The sequence below is a fragment of the Panthera leo genome, chromosome B2 (assembly GCF_018350215.1).
Source record: "Panthera leo isolate Ple1 chromosome B2, P.leo_Ple1_pat1.1, whole genome shotgun sequence".
Lineage (NCBI taxonomy): Eukaryota > Metazoa > Chordata > Mammalia > Carnivora > Felidae > Panthera > Panthera leo.
This window is the reverse complement of record NC_056683.1, coordinates 86,850,475-86,877,060: the sequence shown is the minus strand read 5'-3', so window position 1 is coordinate 86,877,060 and position 26,586 is coordinate 86,850,475. Positions and strand designations below refer to the sequence as shown.

The 26,586-nt window shown below is 36.1% G+C and overlaps 1 protein-coding gene across 11 annotated transcripts in view; it reads left to right on the top strand.

Moving 5' to 3' along the window:
* MMS22L (MMS22 like, DNA repair protein) overlaps positions 1-26,560 on the top strand; it is a 161,964-nt gene extending 135,404 nt beyond the window's left edge. For all 11 annotated transcript variants that reach the window (XM_042939391.1, XM_042939390.1, XM_042939389.1 and 8 more), the window contains 6 exons: positions 3,166-3,335; positions 6,071-6,282; positions 9,461-9,624; positions 19,836-19,932; positions 21,528-21,695; positions 22,427-26,560. In XM_042939391.1, the coding sequence (XP_042795325.1) occupies positions 3,166-3,335; positions 6,071-6,282; positions 9,461-9,624; positions 19,836-19,932; positions 21,528-21,695; positions 22,427-22,508 (893 nt within the window). In that variant the 3' untranslated portion in view covers positions 22,509-26,560. The remainder of the gene's footprint in view (positions 1-3,165; positions 3,336-6,070; positions 6,283-9,460; positions 9,625-19,835; positions 19,933-21,527; positions 21,696-22,426) is intronic.
* The last annotated feature ends 26 nt before the right edge of the window (positions 26,561-26,586 follow it).

The following is a 26,586-nucleotide window of genomic DNA, read 5'->3' as shown; positions in this document are numbered from 1 at the left end:
TATGAAGAATTGAGGACCTTCCTTTGTTGTATTACATGATTGGCATACTGGAAGGTAGATCGGTATTCTTTTCTTTTGTCTAAATCTCAGAGACTGCGAATAGAATATATTGGTACAAGTTGCCCCTTTATATGTTAAAAATTAGGAACAGATCACTTGCTTTCTTCTTTATGTAAGAGGCTCAGAACAAATTGGAGGAAGAGCAAGTATAAACTTTTTAGAGTTCAAATGTGCTTGAAGTATGTGTGTTTGGGGTATCATACTCACTTGAGGGAAAGTGAGGTAACCACAGAAACTTATTTACCTTGCTAGTTTCTAACTGGGGATACCTCTGCTGTTTACTTACAAGGCTGCTAGTGGAAGGTGCAAACTGTTGATAAAATCACACTTCAGGTGAAGGCATCTGAGGTCTTAATTGTAACTCAGTAATTTCTGAGAAAGGATTGATTCATGAGTACTGTCTTCAGTGTTCTTAATATTAATGTTTATGGTTTTTCTCTTTACATCTCTTACTTTTTCTGTTCCCATGTTTTTCTTTTGATCATTCTTCTCTCTTTAGCCATTCCTCCTCTTTTGTCTTTGTAATTGAAACTCTACCCATGATCCTCAGTGCCTATCCTAATATTCTGTGTTTTCCACACTCTCAGGTAGACTTGGTCTCCCTGATTAAGCTTCAGCTGTCCATCTCTTACAACATTCTTCATAGCTTGCCAGTTATTATAATTATTTGTGTACTTGGTTTGTCCCTACTAAAATTTTAAATTTATGATAGTGGCCATATCTTTTTAGCTTTTTATTCCCATTATCATGTTGTATTTTGAACAAATAAGAACATTTCCTGAGTTATATATTGGGCACTGGATTGGGAAAGAGCTTCTCCAGTGTAGGAGATGGTATATTACTAAATAAATACTAACTAAATATACTAAATAAATATTTCTAGAATTTAACAATTTTATAAACTTAGCTAATAGAACATAATGTAACTTTTAGTGTTCCTAAATGAGTAAAGTTACTTTCTAACTATAAATACACTTTTAAACGCCTGTTATAATGATCCCAATCCTTTTTTTTTTTTTTTTAGGCATAGTATATGCATAGAGTAGGAAATAAGTAAACACATAAGGACTCTTACAGTGCAGATCTCTTTCAATTGTAGAAGTATGCTCCCCACAATTTTTCTACATTTTCTTTTTTTCTTTTTAAGTTTATTTATTTTGAAAGAAAGAGTGTGAGCAGGAGAGGGGCAGAGGAAGAGAGAGAGAATCCCAAGCAGGGTTCCACACTGTCAACGTGGAGCCCATCGCAGGGCTTGATCTCACAAACTGAGATCATGACTGGAGTCGAAATCAAGAGTCAGACGCTTAACAGACTGAGCCACCTAGGTGCCCCTGTGTTTTCAGCAGCATCGCTTAAATACGTAGTATGTTTATAGCCAGAAAAAAGACTGGTTTTGTTTGTTTGTTTGTTTGTTTGTTTGTTTGTTTGTTTAACAAAGCTACTCTGTGTATTTTAACCTTTCTCCAAGCTTTTTACTTAAAAAATTTCTTTCTCTTTGCATTATTAATACCACACACTTAAATATTCTTCACTGAAACTTAAAAACTAGGGTTCTGATTTGGCAGTAAAACAAATGGATCTCCTCTGTCTTCTATGAACTCATAAAACTTAAGATCTTCAGCAAAGTGTTTTAACCACTGCAGAAGATGAAATACAAGGGTAGGTGATGCATTTTTGGTTGGAAGGCCCTTGCTCTTTATAAGTCAATTCCTGTGTGACACCTAAGAGTGATATAAATCATTTAAAATGTCAGTGGTGATGGCAGTTCCCTTTATGGGCATATTAACGTTAGTTAGGATGTGAGTTCTTCTTACACTGCTGTCATTCGCAAGTTTTCCACCTACTGAAAAAAATGAGGAGCAAGCCAGCGTTATTTAAAATATTGCTAAGTGAGCATTGTGTTTCTTTATGATTGATTATTGTATTTCCTTTTACAACAGAAGATTAATGTTGCTGTTTGTTGTTCTTAGACGTGATTATAGGCTGGGCTTTTTTTCTTTTAACATCAATACATTCTTCTATAAGTGTATTTTTGTTTCCCTTCAGAGTTGAATTTTAAACTTTTTGTTTTATGGAAATGGCTTTGACGTGTATCATCTCTTTTGCTTTCTAAGATGGAATAAAATATAAAAGTTTATGCAGTACATATACCACTAATGCCACTTGGGCAAGCATTTAATGATCTCCTTTTAAATTTGTTTTTTCAGTAGAGAAGCCCTTAATAGCAGGAATACACTCTAATGGGAACTACATAAATGCTCTTAATTACTTCATTAAACAAAGGGTGCTCATTTGTTTGGCTTTACTATCATCAAAGGTAGCAACTGACTCCTAGCATTAAGGAAATCATAATACGTTTCCTGTAGTAAAGAAGTCTGCATCTCTTCTTTCAGCATCAAAATTTAAACTCACTGTGTATATTAAACAATTGAAAGTTATAAAAAGTGGAGTTCAGGGAGGTTAAGTGATTGCTTCAAGGTGTTATAGCTAATCCTTCTTACTACTTTAACAATTAAATTTAGCTCTATCTTTTCATGTTGTAAACTGGGTTGAGACAGCCTATAAAATTTTATGTAAGATAAAAATATGAAGAAATAAAGGTATCAAAAACGTAAATGTGGAGTAGCATGATGGAGCCCAGGGAAAGTGAGTACACACATAAAAGCATAATGCGTGATCTTATAGTGTTCTTAAAGTTGGATTATAAATTTGCCTCTGAGTTACCTAGCAGCCAAAGCAAAAAGAGAAATCTGATTAATTACAGCAGTCTATCTGTATATTCACATAGTGTATAGCCAAATCACAATGTGTGTGTGTGCGCGCGTGCGCGCGCGCGCGTGTGTGTGTGTGTGTGTGTGTGTGTGTGTATTAAATAACAGTTGCTTAGGAAACGTATGTTTTTCTTAGACCAGAACTCTGAGAGAAACTTGTCTCTTTAGTGAAATGTATGACATGACATCAGTCTTTTCAGTCCTAATACATGTTTCTTTCTATTGCCTACTTTAACTTGGTTCTTTGTGCTTTAAATATGAATTTCATAGTGGAATGGCAAAACTTTCTGGTTAGAAGGTAACCATACCTACTGTTACTCCTCTTCTTTGTCAGGAATTCTTGTTAAATCATGGGCACAGATCTTTGCCACCTCTAAAGCCCAAAAACTACTATTCCGGATCATAGATTGTTTACTGCTGCCACATACAGTGTTACAGCAAGAGAAGGAACTGCCTGCACCTATGTTGATCGCAATTCAAAAGAGTCTTCCTTTGTATCTCCAGGTATAGTAAGTGTGGCTGCTTGAAAGTTAAAAAATAAAAAATAAATAAATAAATAGATAAATAAATAAATAAATAATGAAACTTTGCCTTAAAACAGTTTGCTAACTGCTGATTTGAAAACCATGCATTATAATTTCAGTGCATGTGTGTACATGTGGCACTTCTGTTGAACAAGTTTTAAATTCCTTTTGTGTTTGGCCCTGAAACCAAAGATGGAAAAAGCAAAATCTTCAAGAAGTAATTAAAGTTGAGAGAAGAGGCTGACTAGCATAGACACAGTTGTGTGTTCCATATTTCCTTAGAGGCTTCAGCTTTCCACTAGCCAACCGGAGAAGAAGAGATGTGAGAGAAGACACTGTAAAGGGGATTAGTTGTAAACGAGCCGAACGGGTAAGAGGTGAAGGACTGTCAGAGGGAACAGTATTTAAAAGTCATGAGCTTGAAGAAAGTATGACACACTGGGGAAGAGCGAATAATTCTGTTGTGATCGACTCATACAGGAGGAGCCATATATTTTAAGGTGTTATGTGCCACGCTAGGAAGTTTGGACTTGTTCTTTTACATGGGGATTTGTATGGATTATTGATGGATTTTGGCGGATTTTAGATAGGGAAGTGGGAACGACCTATCATGTTTACATTTTAGAAAGGTAATTCTGGTGGCAACATCTAAGATAGTTGATGTGGGAGTTAGATTGGAGACTTGGAGGGCAAAGAGTAGTTCATTATCTGAGGGTTTTGAACTAAGCCGGTAGGTGTGGAACTCACACAGCAGATTGCAGAAACACTTAGGAGCTCTGATTAAAAGTACTTGCTCAGAGAATGTTGTGGAGCAACAGAAAGCAATGGAATACTTCCTAGACCCCAGAGTGGGTCCTCGTACACATAGTGGTGCTGCTAACTAAAATGGGCAATTCTAGAGATGTGGGAGTGAAGGTAATAATTGATTTATGAATAGCTTTCATTTGAGGTGCTGTGCACTGTCTAGATGGGCACTTGGAAATATTGATCTGTTATTCAGAGGAAGATGGGGCTGGAAGCATACTTTGTTATTCATTAGTGTCTCATACTGAAGTTAAGTGCTTCTTAATTTGGGGTTCAGCAAGGAAAGCTGAGGAAGAAAGGGAGAATGGAATTTGATTAGGTAATAAGCAGTCTTTTCCACAGATGGGCTTTTTAAACAGATTTGTATAATTTCTAAGAAATTTTTAATTGGCTCTTTAATTTTGTGTTGATAATAACGTTTAAAAAGAAGTTTAGTTTGCTGACAGAAACACAAAGCGTGGCCAGTCGGGGAATACTGGTGGGGAGGAATCTTGGGCAGCAGAAGAATCTGGAAAACATGTTCTCTGTGGCCCTTTTAAGCCAAAATAGTACAGTGAGAATTCTTATAGGGATACCTGGCTGGCTTAGTTGGTAAAACATGGGAACTGTTGATCTCAAGGTTGTGAGGTCAAGCCCCACCATGGAGCCTACTTTAAAACAGAAAAAAAAAAAAAAAAAAAAAAAAAAGAATTCTTACAAACTTTGTAAGTGGTAAACTGAAAATTTTGGTGAATTTATCCATTTGGCAGAATTGACTTAGACGTACACCTTTACTTAAAAGTACTCCAGTCTCCTCTTCAAAGTTTTCAGAACATATTTGTTTATTACTTCATCATCTTCTAATAATGTGCTTTCTTTTAAGGGAAAACATTGAAGAAACTGAGTAGAGGGGTGTTCATTGCCCTTTTGTTTTCAATTATTGTTGTTTGCTAGTGTTTTAACAGTTCTATGTTACTTTTATTACAAATCTTTCAAAATTTTTTGATGAGTAAATATCTATTCATAGCTAAAATGGAGACAAATATTTTTAATTATTTCTCTGGGAAAACACATTTTAAATCACAAAGGGCCAAATTATAAATGAACTTTTGGAACATAATTCGTTGTGTTGGTGATTATATATATATTTGGTAATATGCATTATTTAGTAACATTGGTAGAAAAAAATTCTATTTCTCAGGGTATTGGTTTAATTGTTAAGTCTCAAACACCGTAATCCATATGGAAGCTATACAAATGGAGGGGATTAAATCAACAGAACTCTTAACTTCTCTAAACCTCAGTTTCCCCAGCTATGGAATTGGATATGTGATAATACTAAGTCAGTGTTTTTTAAGAAATTTAAGTGAAATAAAGGATATAAAGCACATGGTACAGTGCCTGACATATGAAACTCTTCAAATGAATTGTCATTATTCTGAGTCTTAATCTTCAGCATTTCTCTCCTGTCAATTTTTGTTTTAATTTATCACATTTCTTACATTCGAAGATTTTTAGTATAAATTCTGAGTCTCACTCAGTTAAATGACCAGGACATACGTATAAAAACTGACCTAAAAATGTGTTTCATAACTTTGAAATGACATACAGACATAGTTGATGAGTGGGGTGCTCAAGTTTTCTGCGTATGAGAGGAGGAAGGAAGCTTCCTTGGTCTTCCTGCACTTCCCCTGCTCCGTTTGAGTACACCCCCAAGACACACGTGTGTGGTTGGGTACCACAGTACAGGAGTCACACAGGCTCAGCAGCTCCCTGAGCCTCATAAACATTATCTGTTGATGCTGGCAGTGCCCTGCGGACTGTGGTTGCACATTCTGACATGGATATTAATGCTAGGGACTAAATTAGTAAGTTTCTCAATATTTTTTTTAACTTTTCCTTTTAGTATTTCTTCTCTTTTTTCTCCTTTAGGGCATGTGCATTGTATGTTGTCAGTCTCAAAATCCAAATGCCTATTTGAACCAGTTACTTGGGAATGTCATTGAGCAGTACATCGGGCGGTTTCTTCCAGCTTCACCACATGTTGCAGGACTTGGACAACACCCTGTTCTGATGGCACTGAGAAACTCCGCCACTCTTGCACCGATGTCACTTCTAAAGAAATGCATTATACAAGTCATAAGGTACATCTAAATATTAAAAATAAGTGGTGTTTACAATCCAATTAGTTCATCTTTATTAAAAAGTAACAAAGCGTCCCAAAAGTATTGGCAACCCTTAGGATGCTGGTAGTTGAGAAACTTTTCTTTTCCCTGAGAAACATTATCTAAGGATTTACTAAAATGACTTTTGCTCCCGGCAGCCTGAGTCAGTGCTCTTTAAATCGTTTGTTTTCTTTACATAGCTGTTGTTTTCCTTATATATGTTCTAAAGGTGGATGTTTTTTTAGTCCTTATCAGATAAACAGTAATTGTATTTTCTCCTATAAAAAACATATTAGCTATATTTTTGAAAGATAATAACTAAATGAAAAAATGAATGGTAATATGAAAAAGGAAGCAATAAGTCCTTTTTTGTTGGTCTACTCCCTGTCTTAATAACTTCATTTTATTATTGGATGCATAAATGAAACCTCTTAGGTTTTCTCCTTCCTTTTACCTGCAACGGTCGAAGATTCAGTAATAGAAATGATCACTTCTTTGTCTTCATGCAGTATTTAGCTTCATATGAAATTAGTTTTTAAACTTTAAAATGCTGTGGTGATATACAGGCATACCTTGTTTTATTGCACTTCACAGATACTGCGCTTTTTACAAACTGGAGATGTGTGGTAACACCATCAAGCAAGTCTGTTGGCACTGTTTTTCCAATAGCATTTGTTCACTTCGTGTCTCTGTGTTACATTTTGGTAATTGTCACAGTATTTTAAACTTTTTTACAACTCTCTGAAAGCTCAGATGATGGTTGGCAATAAAGTATTTTTTTAGCAATAAAGTATTTTTAAATTAAGGTATATGCATTGTTTTTTTTTTCTTTTAGACATAATGCCATCGTAATGCTGTTGCACACTTATTAGACTACAGTGTAGTGTAAGCATAGGTTTTATATGCATTGAGAAGCCAGAAAAACTCATTTGACTTGCTTTATTGTGACATTCACTTTATTATGGTGGTCTGCAACTGAACCCACACTGTCTCTGGGGGTATGCCTGTATATTATTCTTATCTAGCATTTTTTTCTGTGTTTTTAATGACTTGATAGTTTTAATGACCACTATTATCCATCACCTCTTATTACAGAATTCCATGTCTAAAATCTGTTCCCCCTTACAAGCATTTTTGTGTGGTGTTCTGTTACTGAGGTTTGGAAGCTTTATATTTTTGTTCTCTCTCCTTGGCCAACCTTTGGGAAACGATTGCTTCCTTCTTTTCACACCTCTCTTCCCTTATCACATTATACCCAGGCTATTGCAGGAGTCTCCTAACTACTTTCACTGTATCTAGCCTTTTCTTCTGGTTCAGTGTAAACAATGCCCCCAGATTACTTTTCTTGAAAGTCTATTCCATTATGACACTTCTCTACCCCCAAACCTTCACTTGCTCCTTTTTTGCCCATGGAATAAATTCCGTATTCTGATAGCTCTTTGTGATCTGTCACTGAACTTTTCCAAATGTACAAGACATAACATCATATGCAAACTTTAATGAGATTGGTTTCATTATTGCCCTTCCAAAATGCTTTACATTTCCCTACATCAGTGTTGTTCATACTATTTTCTCTATTTAAATGCCACGCCTTTGGGTTAAATTCTGCCTTGACTTTCTAAGACCTACATCTAATATCTCAGTGTAGCGTGGTGCTTCTTTCCTTCTTCTGAAGTCATGTGCTCTGTTAAGATTCCGTTCACAGAATTGAATGCTTTGCCTCACTTGTATCTGAATTTCCGACAAGACCTTAGTAGTCTACCACTATTTTTGAGACATTATTTAAGTAAGTGTAGTACAAACCAAATGACAAATGCTGAAGTGAAATGTTTAGGGTCATAAAAGTAATTTAAAGCCCACCATTTAAAATCCTGGCTGCTTTCATTGACTTTCTTATTTACCAGGGAACACATTTTTCTCATGATTTCTAACTGAAGATCCAGAAATGTAGTAGTTCCTTTTTTCTATTTTTTAACTACTCAGGAAGGGAATAGATTGCCTCCTGTGCCTCCCTCCATTCCATGCTCCTCTACTCCTGTAGTTTCCCATCTTTGTTAGGGTTTATTCCTCCCAATTCCTGAGAATTCTGGGGTTGTCTTTCAAAGCACCTATCACACTGTATTATGGTAGTCTTTTTTTCCTTATTCAACTTTTCCACTAGACAGTGACCCCCTTGATTTCATAGACCATATTTCGTCTAAGATTCAGCAGTGAACAAAAAAGACAAAACGCTTGTCCTCAAAGATTGAATAAATCTTTTAACATGTAATAATTGTTGGAACCCACCATATAGAGTAGAAATGATGGTGAAGACATAGTTCCTGCCCTTAAGGAGTTTATAATCCTTCGTGATTTCTGTGGCTCATTTTGGTAAATTTTACTGCTTTGCAAATACCTATGGATGTCTAGCTTAGATTTAGCTATATGTGACAATTTTTCCTGTTGTCTAGACCTTTTAGAAACTGAGCAATTGCCACTTCCATTTATTCACTTAAGTGTATATACTGAATACCTCTTAGGAGCCAACACCTGTTTAAGAGGTAGATATAAAAATGAGTCAGATAAATTATCTTTATGATCTCTGTTGAATCCTAATGCTAAAATTTGTTTTGCTTTGAGAGATGTTACATCCTAAATTACCTCTGGTTTTTTTACTTCCTAAGAGAAGGAAAGAGGTAAAGCTGGAACAGGAAGCCAATTCCTAGGGCAGTCCTCTTATTGATTTGGAGAAATAAAACCCCTCCCAAATCCCTAAATAAATAAACGTGAGGAGAGATTTCTTTATGCAAATTTGACATTAAAGAAAATGTTGCATCGTTGAGGAGCTAATAGAAGAGATTGGACTCAGAAAAGAAAAAAAAAACAAATTAACAATTGGATTTTCATTTGGATTTTGATTAAGTGCATTGAAAGATCAGGTTTTAAATTTAGTTTGTGTCCGTATTCTACTTTGGCCCTTATAACACACCAGATATTCATATGCTTATGCTTCTAAAATTTTGTGTTTGAGGATAGCATGGCAAAATATACACATATTTTTTTAGTTGTGCTTTATTAAGTTGGGTAAAATTTGTCAGTATCTCTAAAGTGGGTGACTTTTGGTTCTGTTCACTGAAACTTTAAACAGAAGAAAAAACAAAATTGTGCTTCTTTTTAGGAAGTCCTACTTTGAGTGTAAAGGGTCCCTGCTCCCTCCTCGCTTGGCATCTATCCTGGCCTTCATCCTCCAGCTCTTCAAAGAAACTAACATAGACATTTCTGAGGTTGAACTGCTCCTCCCTGGCATCTTAAAATTGTTGGTGTTGGTCAGCGAACCCCAAGGTTAGTTTGAATCTGTTACACTGTTCTTTTCATAAATTAAGAAAGTACTCTTTCCTATCAGTTAAACAATGGCTAAGTGCTTGGTTATTTAATATCAGTTTCTATATATCATGGCTGACAAACTCCAGCAGATAGCAGAGGTTGGGCATGATAAAATAGTTAAACACTGACATGTTTCAGAGTAGTTTACTTCTGTTTTGTTTTTTCCCCCAAGGCAAACAGTTTATGTAAGGACTACTTCCTCTAATTAGACTTGTTGACCTTTTAAAGAATATTTGTTTAATCTGACTACAGTATTAAATGCAATTTGTTACCTATCATGTGGTGAGGGGTCAAGGTAAGTTCTTCGGTTCAGGTTGCCGCCAGAATATCTAAGCTGATTTCACAGGCCACCTGTAAGGATCCTTTGATCCTAGTCCTTTTGTTTTCAGTCTCATCAGCCTTACTGCTAGGGATCTCTTTAAAATATCATTTATCTGATCCCCACTGTGAGTAGCATGCTTTAATAAGCTTATTGGGAATATGCAGAATAGTAGGGATAGCTCTATCCTGAAGGAGTTTTTAATGTAAATAGGATGCTATGTGTGTAAGGGTGTGTGTGTTCTCATGATAAGGTGATTGTTCAGGGCAGGGCTCCTCGATGTTTCTACCTAAGTACCTCTAACCGCTGTGATGAGTGAGTGCAATGTGCATCCTGCAGAATCTGAGGGTACCATCCAAACTGGTAAAGCTCAAAGAGCTCTTTGAAAGGTTCCATTTTATCTCAAAAAGTATGCATATTTTGTTTAAATCTATGTTTATTTTAATAAGTAAAATGTTGTTCTTATTAAAATGTTTTCTTTCTCCTGAGCATGATTTGTAAAAGCTAAGCATGGTTTTACAAAAACTGTTATGATGTGTTCATATGGAATGCCCTTACCTGAGAGTAGCATCTCTTCACTGAAAAAAATACCCATGTAGACCCCAGGGTCATCTTTAGAAATTTTGTCTTCATTGAAAACTTACACATACTTTCAGTGAAAGCCTACTGTGGTATGCAGTACAAAATTTGTTGAGACAGAGCAGACGGTATAAAATTTTAGCTAGCCTTTGTTTTGGTTATAGTAATAATTATCAGGAAGGAGGCTAGAGTGTGGAGGTGAATTTTGCTGCTCACATCTAGCTAGTGAGTGCATCACATGTTTGACATGAGTAGAATACAGAATTCGCAGTCTCTGCATTGCTGTCTTTGTAAGCTGAGGAGGTAGTATTAAACAGATTTTGGCTGTGAGAAAATTCTCTCTGACTCTCCTTGTAGCCTCACTGCTTAAAAGAATAATTTGTAAAATCATAGAAAGTTAGTCTTAACTACATGACTCAGCAAGTCCACTCCTAGGCATATGCCCAAGAGCATTTTAAACATACGTCCACTCAAAAACCTGTACTCAAGCACCAAAAGAACTCCTCTTCTGGCACAATAACATAAGGAGTTCTGCTGACCCACTCCCCAGCAAAACTGGTGAAAATTATTTAAAAGAAAGTATCTAAATTCTCTCGAAATAGTCCTAAGAGTGGAGCAAATGTAGAAACATTTGTTTAAGAAAATCTGAAACTTGGTAAAAACATCAGGAGTCTGTGGTATTTGAAGGAAGACCACTCCTTTCTTTATTCCCCCAGCTCAGTAAGACAGAAACTCTACTCCAGACTAGTAAATCCAAGAACATAGGGCTTCTTCTCTCCCCGGCTCCCAGTAGGAGGGCTGTCCTCCTATGAGAGGCAGGATATCAGTATTTCTCATCTTGCCCCCAAGCTACCTGACGCTAAAGTTATATTCCAGGCAATTGTGGCTAAGAAGTGGGCCCTCCATTCTGTTCCTGGGGTACCAGTCATCCTTGCCACAGCTTAAATGTGTGAATTCCCTGCCAAGAGAAGCTAACTGAGGGTCCCTGGGGCTGCTGCCTCTCCTCCCACAAGCACTCAGCTCCTAAAGTGGGTATGTCACTCAAAAGTAGTACCATTGTGCCTGTCCCCATCACCAGAGCCCTGCATCTGAGATGTTATCTGGTGGAGAGGTAGAGGAAGGAGAAGCTGAGCATAGAACAGAGAACTCTCAATCAGTCCCAAAGGAACTAACTTCATTTGCAAATGAGTGTGGAAAAAGTTCAACCATAGAGTTCTATCAAAAATAATGGAGTTTGTGGTGATAGGCAATAGGTAGGAGAATAATAGAGTCATTGGGTATATAGGCTAATCTGTAGACCATCTAGTTTGGTGAGAGAATTGGTGAAAGAGACAGCTGGAAGGAACCCTTGGATCAGAATCTCAAACACCACAGAAATCCCTTTAAAACAGCCTGAACTTGATGAGATCAGTCTATAAGACAATATATGTCCCTGGGCATTATAGGAAACAATAGAGCAATCAGCTTTGATTAGTGGAACTTAACTGTTGAGTGTGGTCAGAGAAAGAGACAAAGAGAGCCCTGTCAAAACCACTGTCTTAGAATGGAGACTGTAGGCATACCCGAGGTTATACCACCTGAGGAGCAATGTTAGAAGCTTCACACTGGGGGCCAGTGGGGAAGAGGGAAGAACTACACCTCACTAAAAAATGTCCAGTTTTCAGCAACAAAAAAATTCCAAGACTGCAAAAAGACAGAAATATGATCCATACACTGGGGGAAAAAGCGGGCAGCAGAAACTGCCAGTGAGAGCAATCAGATACTGGATTTAATAGGCAAAGACTTCAAAGTAGCCATTATAAGTATGTTCAAAGAATTCCAGGAAAGCATGATTAACAAAGTAAAGGTAGGTATGATGACATTGTCCCATCAAATAGAGAATATCGGTACCGAGACAGAAGTTACCAAAAAAAGAACCAAAAGGAAATTATGAAGTTTAAAAGTACAAGAGCTGAACTGAAAAATTCACTTGAGGGGCTTGTTACTGGATCTGAATTAGCAGAAGAAAGAATTAGCAAACTTGAAGATAGATGACAAGAGATGATGCAATTTGAAAAAAAAAAAAAAAAGAATGAAGAAAAATGAACAGAGCTTTAGGGAAATGTGGGATACCATTAAGTGCACCATCATACATATAACCCAGAAGAGGACAGAAAGGTACAGAAAAAAATATTTGAAGAAATAATGGCTAAAGATTTCCTGAATTTATTAATGAACAATAACCTATACATTCCAGAAGCTCAGCTAATTCCAAATAGGATAACTTTTTTTTAATGTTTATTTTTGAGAGACAGAAAGCCGAACAGGGGAGGGGCAGAGGGATAGGGAGACACAGAATCCGAGGCAGGCTCCAGGCTCCACACTGTGAGCACAGAGCCCGACATGGGGCTCAAAGCCACAAACCATGAGTGAGATCATGACCTGAGCTAAAGTCGGACGCTTAACTGACTGAGCCACCCAGGCGGCCCTAATTCCAAATAGGATAAATTCAAAAAGTTCCACAATAAGATGCATCAGAGTAAAAATACTGGAAGCCAAAGGCAAGGAGAAAGATTTTAAAGCATCAAGAGAAGAAAGACTCATCGCTTACCACAGAACCCCAGTTAGGTCAACAGCTAACTTCTCAGCAGAATTAATGGAGGTCAGAGGCAGTGGGATAACACTTAGTGATCAAAGAAAAAATTCTCAACCAAGAATACTATATTCTGTAAAACCATTACCTTTCAAAAGTGAAGATAAAATAAAAATATCTCCAGATAAAAACTGAGAGAATTTATTGCTAGTGGACCAGCCTTATAAGAAAGGAAGGAAGTTCATGGGTGGCTCAGTCAGTTAAGTGGCCGACTTCAGCTCAGGTCATGATCTTGGGGCTGACCCACGTCTTGGGGTTCAAGCCCCACGTCAGGCTCTGTGCTGACAGTACAGTACCTGGAACCTGCTTTGGATTCTCTGTCTCCCTCTCTCCCTGCCCCTCCCCTGCTTACAGTCTATCACTCTCTCTCAAAAATAAACATTAGAAAAAAATTTAAAAAAAGTTCTACAGAATGAAAGTTAGGTGACCTCACACAGGAATAACACCAGTAAAGCAATATGTAACTATAAAAGTGTAAGTGTATATTTCTTTATCTTTATTCCCTTAATGGGTTTAAAAAGCAAATGAATAAAATGAAATATTAAAAAAATGATATATAATGTATTATTGGGTATATAACATATAGAAGTGCAGTATATTTACCAGTAACAGTACAAAGGAGGTGGTGGGAGCAAAGCTATATTGGTCTAAGAAAATGACTCCAGATAATAACTCAAATAGAAACAATTATGAAGAGAATTAGAAATGATCAACAAGGTTAATATAACAAAAGCTAAAATATATACCTGCTTTCCTTTCCTCTTCTTCCTTTCTTCTCGTTTAGCTTCTTTGAAAGACAAAATTATATAAAATAAAAACTATGAAAGACAAAAAAATTATGTATTGTTGGGTTTTTGTAACATTTGCAAAGGGAATATGTATAAAAATAATACCACAGTGGTGCCTGGGTGGTTCATTCTATTAAGCATCCAACTCTTGATTTCAGCTCAGATCATGTGAGTTGGAGCCCTGCATCGGGTTCTGTGTAGAGTATGGAGACTGCTTGGGATTCTCTCTCTCCCTCTCTGCCCTTCCCCTGCTCACATGCACATTCTTGCTCGCTCGCTCTCTCCCTCCCCTTCTGCCTCAAAATAAATAAACATTAAAAAAAAAATAATACCACAACAAAGGGGGAGGGGAATAAAGTTATGTAAGAATAATGTTTCTGTATTTCACTGAATTCATGTAAATCGGAAGCTCTGATAAGATATGCATGATATGCCTAGAGCAACTACTAAGGAAATAATTCAAAACTAATGAAAAATCATTAAAGAAATTAAAATGCTAAGTTTTAAAATATGCATATAATACGAAAAGAGAACAGTAAAGGAGATTAGAAGAGCAAAAAATGCGAGACATTTAGAAAACAAAAGGTAAAATGACTAATATAAATCCATCTATAGCAACAGTAATAGTAGTTGTGAAAGGAGTGAACAAACTAATCAAAAGTAGAGATCATTGGAATGAAAATATAAAAAGATCTAATTCTATTCTATCTACAGGAAACACTTTAGATTCAAATACTGAAATAATAAAAGGATAAAAAAACTACATCATGCAAACTGTAGCTATGGAAAGCTAGGCCAAAAAATTGTTACTAGAAATAGAGATGTTTTATAGTGATAAAGGATCACTGTATTTAACAACTTATAAACGTGCACTTAACAAAAGAGCACCAAAATATAGGAAGAAAAAAACAGAAATGAAGGGAGAAAGAGTTTAGTAGTAAGAGCTGGAGGATTTTTGTTGTGTAAAGAGCTTAGAAGTTCTCATTCTCACCCTCACAACAAGAAACAAATCTTATCAGACTGAAAAACAACTCTTCTTAGATGCATCAGGGAATTGAGGTCATAGAGCAAACTGTTGCCCCCAAAACTGAGCATAGAGCAGTTTGTCAAATGCAGTGTAAATATTTCTTCCAGTGTCAGCTCCTGGTCCTCGTAAGCTGTGATTCTCTGAATCTGTCTCTCCACTTAAATGATCTAATAAATTGTTTGTTTCTTTTTCAAAATAATAATTGGTGATTATACCTTATGGAAAGCAAACTGAATGACAGCATTGTTCTGAGGATTGGGAGAGAGGAATTTGGAATACTGTGTTAAAAGGCACCTGTACCACCCCTGAAGGAATGCAGTGCTATTTGAAAGTAGACTTGGATTAGTTGTATGCTACAAACTCCAGGGCAACCACTAAAAAAATTTTTTTGAATAAGTGTATTTGATTATACTAAGAAAAGAGAAAAAAATGGAATCATAAAATCCTCAACTAAAACCTTCAGAAAAGGCAGAATAAAAGCAAATGATTAGAAAAAAAGAACAAGAGCAATGAATATAAAAGTTACATGTATGTAGGGTGCCTGGGTGGCTCAGTCAGTTAAGCATCGACTCTACATTTCAGTTCAGGTCATGATCTCACAGTTCGTGAGTTTGAGTCTGGCATCAGGTTCCGCTCTGGCAGTGTGGTGCCTGCTTGGGATTCTCCCTCTCTCTCTCTCTCTCTCTGCCCCTCCCCAGCTTGCTCGCTCGCTCTCTCTCTCTCCAAGTAAGTAAATAAACTTTAAAAAAAAAAAAAAAAGGCATTACATAATGACAGACTGGAACTAGAGATAACCTCTTCAATCTGATGAAGGACATCTATGAAAATCTTAGAGCTAACATCATCCTTAATGGTGGAAGATTAGATGCTTTCCCCCTAAGATTAGGAATAAGACAAGGATGTTCACTCTTGCCACTTCTATTCAACATTGTACTGGAAGTCCTAGTCAGGGCAAGAAAAATAAATTAAAGGCATCTAGCTTGGAAAAAAGGTAAAATTAACCCTATCTGTAGATGATTTGATCTTGTATATACAAAATCCTAAGCATACCACTAAAAAGCTATTAGAACTTATAAACAAGTTAAGCAAGGTTGTAGGATACAAAATCAAGACATAAAAATTCATTTTATTTCTATATACTCTCAATGAAAATCTAAAAATGAAATTAAGAAAATGATTCCATTTACATTTCCATTTATAATTAAAAAAAAACAACTAGGAATAAATTTAAGAAAAGGGAAATACAAGCTTAAGATCTGAAAAATACCAAACATTGTTGAAAGAAACTAGAGAATATCTAAATAAATGGAAAAAACACCCATTTCATGTATCTGAAGAAGTAATATTGTTAAGATAGTAGTATTCCCCAAATTGGTATACAAATTCAGTGTAACTCCAGAATAGTTGAAATAATATTGAAAAAAGAACAAAGTTGGAAGATTTATACTTTCCAATTTCAAAACTTAGTACAGAACAACAGTGATCAAGACAGTGTGGTATTGACATAAAGATAGACATAGATCAGTGGATTAGAATTGGAAGTTCAGAAATAAACCCAAAGGTCTGTGGTCAACTGATTTTTTTGACAAAGGTGCCAAGATGATTCAGTCGGGAGAAAAGTATTTCAACAACTTGTACTAAGTCAAACACATATCCACATGCAAAAAAATGAAGTTATACCTTTATTTCACGCCATACACAAGAATTAACTCCAAATAGATCATGGACCTAAATGGCTGAGATAAAACTATAAAACTCGTAGAAAAAGCAAACTAGTAAATCTTCATGACCTGGATTTGGCAATGAGTTGTTAGGCACAACAAAAGTACAAGGCAAGAGAGACATAAATTGGACTAATCAGAATTAAAAACTTTTCAGGTACCTGGATCACTCAGTTAAGTGTCCAGTTTTTGATTTAGGCTCAGGTCATGATCTATATAGTTTGTGAGTTCAAGTCCCACGTTGGGCTCTGTGTGTCAGCACAGAGCCTGCTTCAGATTCTGTCTCCCTCTCTGTCTGCTCCTCCCCTGCTCACTCTCTATCTCTACCTCTCTTTCTCTCTCAAAAATAAATAACCCATTAAAAAGAAAAGTTAAAAAATTTAAAACTTTCATGCTTCAAAGGACAATCGAAAAAGTGAAAAGAAAGTTCCCAGAATGAGAGTTGCAAATCATTTATAGGATAAGGAACTTGTACCTGGAATATATAAAGAACTGTTACAACTCAGTAATAAAATTTTTTTTTTATATAGGCAAAGGGGGACGCCTGGGTGGCTTGGTGGGTTATTGCATCTGACTCTTGATTTCAGCTCAGGTCATGATCCCATGGGTCATGGGATCAAGCCCTGTGTCGGGCTCTGCACTGACAGCGCAGAGCCTGCTTGGGATTCTCTCTCTTGTCCTCTAACTCAAAAAAAAATAAACTTTCAAAAAAAATAGGCAAAGGATTTGAATAGACATTTTTCCAAAGAATATAAACAAATGGCTAATAAGCACCTGAAAAGGTGCTCGACACAATTAGTCATCAGGGAAATGCAAATCAAAACCACAGTGAGATACCACTAAGTTGGGTATTATGAAAAAGTCAGATAATAACAAAGTTTGGTGAAAACATGGAGAAGAAATCAGAACCCCTAGTTACTGCTATTGAGAATATAAAATGGTGTAGCCACTAGGGAAAATAGTCCGGTCATTCCTTAGATTGTTAAACATAGAGTTACAATGTGACCTAGCAATGTCACTCCTAGGTATGAACCCAGGACTAATGAAAACATATATCCACACGGAAACTTGTATATTCGTATTTATAGCAATTTATTTTTCATAGTAGCCCAAAGGTAGACTGTCAACTGACAGATTTTTTTTTTAATGTGATACAGCCACACAGTGGAATATTATTTGGCCATAAAAAGGAATTAAGTCCTGCTGCATGCTATACAACATGGATGAACTTTGAAAACATTATTTTAAGTGAAAGAAGCCAGTTACAAAAGACCACATATTGTATGATTCCATTTGTATGAAATGTCCAGAATATTAAATCTGTAGAGACAGAAAGTAGATTTGTGTTTATTTTTAGGGTATATCAGAAAACAGGGAGTGGTAGCTTAAGAGTGTCAGGTTTCTTTGCATAGTAAATATTCTAACATTGTAGTGATGGTTGCACAATTCTGCAAATATACTAAAAACATGGAATTGTACGTGTTAAGTGAGTAAAGCTGTTAGTGTAAAGAAAAACTGAAAAAAAAACCCAGCTTTTTAAAAAGTTCAATTCAGTTAAATAAACCAAGATGGCAAATATTTTTTTTAAAACACAACTGTACGCTGATATCCACAGAAGCTTGATTCATAATAGCTTCAAAATGCAAACAACCCAAATGTCCAGCAACTAATGCGTGGATAAACAACATGGGGTATCTCTATACAGTGGAATATTATTTGGCCATCAAAAGAAATAAAGTACACATTCTACAACATGGATGAACCTTAAAACATAATGCTAAGTAAAAAGGCAGTCAGAGAAGACCATGTGGTATATGATTGTATGTATATGAAATTTCCAGAGAAGTCAGATCCATGAAGACAAAAGTAGATTCGTGGTTGCCAGGGGCTGGGGGAGGAAGAAATAGGAGAATGTGACTGTTAAGGGGTATAAGGTTTTCTGGGGAGGTGATGAAATCATTCTGAAATTAGACAGTGGGGATGCCTTCTCAACTCTGTGAATATACTAAAATCCAGTGAATTGTGCACCTTAATAGGTTGGTTTTGATGATAAGTGAATTGCACTTCAATAAAGCTTTTTTTTTCTTTTTAAATCAATGCTTAATGTTTTCTGTGAAGACTGTTTCTTCATATTCTGGTACTTTATCCACAGAAGAGCTTTTGGGGGTTGTTTTTCAAGAAAATGTCTTTTAAGAATGAATTATACTGATTTCAGAATTGTATCTAATATGAGGAGTTACTTGTTCAGTGAAGACAAGTGTGCTATATCTTCTTTATCCACCACCCTCATACCATAGAGAACATTACATGTGATTAACTTAAGTTCATATGTATCCTGTTTTGTGCTCCTGCTATAATGGATTAGAGCTTCTGAAATTTTTATTCTTAGAGTGCTTTTTTCCTCAGCTATTTATATTAGATGTGCCAAAAACAACACAACAAAAATTTAATAGCATTTGGAACATACTAAATTTTCTATTTTCTTTCTTGATATTTTTCCATTTTTATGTACAAATGCACAATTTTAAAGGATTTGGTTAAATATTTAAAGAATACAAATGTTCTTTTTATAACTTCACTGTCTTTTTTGAAAGAACGATAGCATCACAGTTGATTTATACACATACACACACACATCTTTGGCTAATTTTAAGTGAAGGTAAATTGGTGGTTTCTAATTTGTTAGTGAGTAGGAGGGAGGAATATGCCTATGAATTTTAAAAAAATAAATCTGCTTGTCTGTAAATCAGCTGAATGATTAAAAGCTATCTTTTGTCAGTATGTAACTACTTGCAGGATGAGGATGATAGAATGTTTTTGAATATGGGGTCTTTCTAAAAGGCCTATCTTTACATTTATTTTTTCAGTTATAAGAGTGTAAAAAATAAACTCTTAAGGTTTTTATATTTTCTTAGAATGGGAGATAAGGAGATAGAACTTTAGAACAAACCAAAAACTCAGAACTATTTCATTTTGAAAAATAACAGAACTGTACAAACTTTAAGAAAACAACATATTTCTCTAAATTAAGAGTGTTCATAAAAATGAGGATCCAGATGGTCAATTCAGACACAGTGTGTGATGCTATAATTTTTCCTCCTAGTGAAAAGGCTGGCCACAGAGAACCTGCAATACATGGTAAAAGCCTGCCAAGTGGGGTCAGAAGGAGAACCCGCCGCCCAGCTGACTTCTGTGTTTAGGTAACTGGAAAATACGCCAACTGGCAAGGGGACTATTGCCAGCCATTTGACAGCCAACATGTTTTTTAAATAACTAATTATCCAAAACATAATGTGTTACTCCTTGTTATAGTATTTCAATTATTATATTTTTGGCAGTGGTTTTGTTACACTGTGTTGTTTTATTAAAAAGACAAAAGTGCCAGGGAGGAAGACAAGTGAGCTGACTTCAAATTACCTGAGAATTGGGTGAAGAAGACTCCTGCATGTATTTAAGAGAAAAAATCAGGATATGTGGGTCATGATGACAGGTGCACAGGCCCTCAGAGCTGCTACACATGTTACTCAGGATCCAGTGTAGAAGTACACATGACTGGTTGTTTCACTTGCTGTAGATACTATAGACCCAGAAAGCTTCATTGTATTTCAGTTGTGAAGCATGGACTGTATAAGAGTAGACCTGATGTTAGTTCCCAAGAACAGTAATGCAACGGGAGGAACATTTTCTGTGTTTTGTGTTGTTGTAACGTTCTGTGTTTTATTGTTGTGTCCTGCCTTGCCGCCTCTAGAATCTTGTGCTTTCTGTTAGGGCAGTATTTTTAAATATTTCTTTCTCACAATTTCTACCAGTTCCCTTTTAATATATGTATCTCTGCCCTAACACTGCCATGAGAAATAATGTGGGTCCATTTTCTTCCGTGTTGGCTCTTTGATTCCTCAGTTCGTTTTCTCCTCACATAATTGGCACTCATCAGCTGTTTACAATTTATTTAAATTGGGATCACATGAAATAAATAGTGGCTTTGTAAGAATTATAAAACCCTAGGGGCGCCTGGGTGCCTCAGTCGGTTAAGCGTCCGACTTTGGCTCAGGTTATGATCTCACAGTTCATGGGTTCGAGCCCCATGTCGGGCTCTGTGCTGACAGCTCAGAGCCTAGAGCCTGTTTCAGATTCTATGTCTCCCCCTCTCTCTGCCCCTCCCCTGTTCATGCTCTGTCTCTGTCTCAAGAATAAATAAAACCCTAAGAAGGGAGAAAGGATTTTATATGAACGAGGAAGATTGCATGTTTGTTATGTACAACGTATTAAGCTAGGTGACTTTTTTTTGTTGGGGGGAGAATGGAAATTTTAGGGTTAAAACATAGAATTTTTTATAAAGGCCTCCTCTGGGTCTAAAATCTCCAGTTAAAGAATGTAAAAATATGTATTATGAGTAACTTGTTTTTCTCATAAAAATATTGTTTGATCTATTTAGAAATACGATGAACTAAGAAATACCTAGGAAGCTGGACTCATTTTTTTCTACATCCTTACCGCTCAGATTCTGACATGCAGAGAATAGCAGCAAAGTCCCTGGGACTAGATTTCCCCCCTTATTCTCCCTTCTCAGGTTCCAACCGTTCCCTCTTCCTACCAGTGCCGTGGTTCTGGTCATGCATAGCTCACGCTGAAATAGGCCATTTCTGTCCTTTAGTCTTCATAGGGCATCTAGATTCTTAAGGTAATCTTACATGAAATGATCTTTCTTGTGTTCAGGTTACAGCTAATTGTTATATAGATACCAGCCCTGGGAACTTCCCCAGAAGTAATCCTTTGCAACTTGATTTACTTTCAGGCATTTTATCCAGGATTATGGTACGAGGTATGATAATCAGATTTACAGCATTTTAGAAACAGTAGCAGCATTGGACCAGCGGGTTGTTATCCATTTGCTTTCTACCCTCACTCAGTCTCTGAAGGATTCAGAGCGGAAATGGGGCCTTGGCAGAAATATCGCACAAAGGTATGTTTGAAAATCTTATTACATTCTTTTGGGCAACGATTATAAAATTTAGATTCATTTCCTAGAAATGGCTTATTTTCCCATTCCTAAAAATTTGGGGTATGTTGGAGTTGATAAATGTTTCCATACTATGATTGACACATCGCAATTCACATACAGTTCTTTTCAAAGTGACCACCTTTGAAAGCTCTGTGTTTCATTAATGCTACTATTGCTCAAAACACATTCAGTGTTCCTCATTGGGAGGTGGACTTTAGAGCCTCAGATGTGTTGCTGGATGCCCTATGAAGACTATAACACTTAAAATCCATGGTGGCATTATCTACCCTTTGAGGGATGCCTTGATGTACTGAAACAACTGCATCATGTGTATCCAGTGAGTAAGGTGTGTGACCCAATTAAATAATACGGTTTTTGATCAAAAATAAGTAATAGGACTTTTTTTCTTATAGGCTTACAACCCAGTTTCAGATTGTGCTGGACTGTGTAACATAATGTAACATCATGGAAATAGACCTGTAGTTCCTAAAGAGGTTGTTTTAGAGGAGTCAGCACTCATGACAAGTCATATGTCCCAAGTTTGTTAAAGAATCAAAGTATTTTAGTCATATTGTGTGAGTGTGTGTGCGTGTAGACAGACAGACACTCAGGTAGGCTCAGTTTGTAAATACTTAAAATGAAAAGTAGTGGAAAAAGTAATGTATCTACATCTTTTCTTTTTTCTTAAACAGGGAAGCCTATAGCAAACTTTTATCTCACCTAGGACAAGTGGGACAAGATGAAATGCAGAGACTGGAGAGTGATAATACCTAACATATTTTGTGATTTGCCTTCTCTATTATAACTATCTTAAGCCACTTTGCACCATTCTGATTCATACTTTTAATTGTGTGATGTTCTGTTAAAAATTCTTTCTAGGATTTTTTCTTACATACCTATAAGTATAAGGTACATAAATAAGGAAATAAAGGTTAATTAAATATATTATAGGACCTTTGGAACTTGGCAGAATTGCATTCTCTTTTGAAGAGTTTTTAGTTAAACTAACTTAAAGGAACCTTTTCTAACTGTGAGCGTTACATGTGTATGTCTGTTAAGTAGATTTGCACCAGTCAATCCAGGAACTTTTCACTGTAATGTGACTTTCTGTCTTGTGAGTGATTTGTTTTGTTTCTTACATGTTTTAATATGATGTGGGTGTTTTTTTGTTTTGTTTTATTTTGTGTTTTTTAACATTACCTGGCTGTTCTGTGCTGGTTTTGGGGAAAGGGGGGTTCAGGAGGTGGGACTGTATGTTTGTCATCTTTTGTTATACTGTGTCTAAGGCAAGTTAATAAATGCCCAGCACACTTAACTCTGTGAGGAATGAGGCTGAGTCTGGCTAAATGAATATACAGATAGTATATAAAATGTTTTAAAACTTAAGCCAACAGTGTTTATGCTTAGGTCCCAACAGTTGCCAGATTTTTTTTTTCTTTTTTTTCCTTTAGTTGTCCTTCTTTTGGGGAATTTATTAAAAGACCTCTATCAGGAGGAGGATAAATAAGACCCTTTAAGAAAAGAGAAAATAACATCTAAAAAAATCTTCAGGTTACATTGTTAACAGAAGATTTCTGAGAACTCAGCCCATTTATCTCCTCATCAATTAGAGCCTTTTATAATTTAGCATCTTACATTATGTTTACAAGGAACCAGTTTAGTTTCCTTTAGCAGCTATTGTGTCTCAACTCTTTATTTCATCCAGATTTTTATTTTACCAGTTGGGCTCTTATCCTTGTCTCCTTTTTGTGGTGAGCTTTACTTGGTGAAAGAACTCCAGTCCTAGTGTTAGGAACCCACCTAGGTCTCAAAGCCAGCTCTGCTTTGTAAACTTGAGCAAGTCACTTAACCTTGCTGAGCCTCAGTTTCCTCATGGAGAAAAAAAGAATACTAATCCTTTTTCTTTTTCATGGTGTCCTAGTAAGAATCAGGGGATAATGTATGTAAATGTATTGGTGACATACATTCTATTTGAGGTGTGCAGACATGATTACTAATCATTCATGCCCAAAGGTAATGAACACCTCTCAATTTTGTCCCTTTTTCTCTAATAGGTCCTAGGTGAGTGAGCACCCCCCCCCTTGGAATCCCCCCCCCCCCCGTTTTTTTTCTTCAAATTTTTTCTTACACATCATGTTTGCTAACTTTGCAATAACTTACTGTTTCCTTCTTGGGACTCTAGTCTTTATCATGGTTCTTCTCTTCCTCCTTTTCTAACTCAAGAAGTATCTTTAAAGATGAAGTGTATTGCAGTCAGCGAACTATACTTATTAATGTTGTCCTTACTGTAATGTGTGAAGTCTAAAGGAATATCTGTTGTTTTCACAACATACAAATAGTCTATCCCCCTGCCAGATCAGCTATTAGTACTTCAACAAATGGAATGAATAAAAGCCTCGTTAAGGTTACTTAGTAGACTTTAAAGCAATGAGTTTTTCATTATCATAGTGACTTACTAAACTTAATGTATTGCTTTGCAGGTTTCAGCAAATGAAGTGTAATCTGTTTAAGGTGATGCTTTTAAAGAAGTTATTTATGTGTATATATATTTTTATTTCCAAAATAGGATTAATAAGATAGCTTTGAGAATCATGTTCCTTAGAATATGAAACTTTTAAGAGATGAGAAAAGCCACTGCTGAATCATGCATTAGGGCATATGTCTATAGATGCTAAGAATAAATAGTTTATACTTTAAAAATCCATAACAAAAAAAAACAATCCGTGACAATACATATGTGTAAATACGTGTGTTGAAGTGTGTTTTTAATTGAAGAAAAAAAAATTTATGACTCAGTTCATTTTCTTGAAAATCTTCACAGACCCTTCACTTAATAGGATAATCTTACCTTTTTTCTATTCCCAGACTTAGAGTAAGTACCTTATTCCTGCTTCCTTAATATGTATTTACCCCTAAAGAACCTGTACTCTGTGGGGCTGCTGCTTCTATCTCTCTATTGTAAGCCGTTCTCTTTTGGTGCAGTCTGAGAGTACATTCTCCTTTCTCATGTCCTTTGGCCTGACATCTGTGTTTTCCGTCATCTTCTCAACCCTTCCTTGGTGATACTCCTCCTCCCTACATGCTGTACTTTGAAAGCACCCTCACGTTCTCCTTTCCGGTCCCCAGTGGTGAGATGTGGCTCTTCACTTGCTCCGTCTCAACATTCTTCTAGTAGTGAACTGCGAACACTAGCTCATAATTTCATCTCTGAAGTCTATTTCTAGTGCTGATTTCTCTCTAAACCCCTCTAGTTGGATCCTCCTGAAATCTCAAGGCAACATGTCAAGCTGCACTTGTCACTTATTTTCAACTAGCTGCTGCCTTTTCTCCCCAGGGAATACACTGTTTTCACAAGTTATTTAGCCTTGAAACTTCAGAAGCATCTTGGATTCTTACATGTCCCCCACTTTCAGGTGATCACCAGTACAGGCTCTTGGTATTTTTTTCTTTTTTCCATCCTGTACACCCCAACTGTCTTTTCTACTGTGCTCTATTGATCTTCTTACCTCCTTATCTCTGATCTCCTTCCCTGTAATTCATCCTCACACAGTTCTGGCATTAGTGTTGCTAAAATAATCCTTTCTTCCTGTTACTTTTCTGCTCAAGGACCTCCAGTTACTTGCCAGTGTCAATAAACTGACATTCAGACTCTTCAGGAGACTTTCTGCCATCCGACTCTACCTTTTCTATGCAAACTTAACTCACACAGGAGACTAGACTGCCTTAGACATCTGAATGCCATGTTCATTCTGCACTCTGAGCTTCATTCAGCTTGCCAGGAGAGAATACTACCCTTTCTATAGAAACCTAGCCTTAAGACACTTAAGTAGGAAGACAGTTAAAATATAAGTATTCCAGTCAAATAATTTCTGTAAAATATCAGATGGAATATAAAAGAGATGATTGAAGGACAACAGAGTGGTAGAAAGGACTTTATTAGACATTCGGATTTGGTTATGATTTAAATTTTAATTGAACATTTAATTAGGTTTTCATGGGGGAGTAAAAAACATGGAGTATGATCTCTGTACAGAAATCTTTTAGTATTGGCTTCATTTGCATTAGAAGAGTTTCATAGTTTAAAACTTTTATATCTTTACCTATTCCTAGCATATTTTTTCTTAAGCCTATTTGACTTTTTCTACCTGGGCATCTATATTAAAAACAAAAACAAAACTTACCTGTAGCCTGTGTGTGTGTTCTTTACCCATTATTATTTTCTTTCATGCTTCATCACAAATTTTTAAAACTATTTTGTTCTTAAAGAATTACGTGTACTCTAACAGAATCTTTGACAGCTTTTATTTTTACATCCCTTTGTTAAAATTATCTGTTCTATAAAAATTTAACAAGTTTCTGCAGTTGGGAAAAGCCTCTAGGAAACCTGTCTTCCCTCAATCCTATAGATTTTATGTAAACCTTACATTTTTCCAAAAGCTCTTCTCCTGCCTTCTCCTCCTAGGGTTAAAAATACTGCCTTGTCAGTCAAGTACATAGCATGCCAATATAAATACCATGTTTTGTTTGCTTAAGACAGTTGGTTTGGGAAGCTAGCAAAGTAGCATATTTTTTCACATATTTAATAAGATATAAGGTTTGTACTTTGATTCAGTGATAATCTATATTGCTAAGATTACCAAAATAAGTACTACATGATTGGGATTGAATAACTTCTGCTTATTAAAGTTTTTGGTGTGCTAGTAGTTATCCAGTTTATAGCATTTATTGCATTTGTGAATTGTGTTTTCAGAAAATGCTGGGCCTTATTGTATATTGATGTTAATTGTGCATATAATAATTTTTTAAATGTATATATTTAGTTTATACTTCATCCATGATTATTACACTTCCT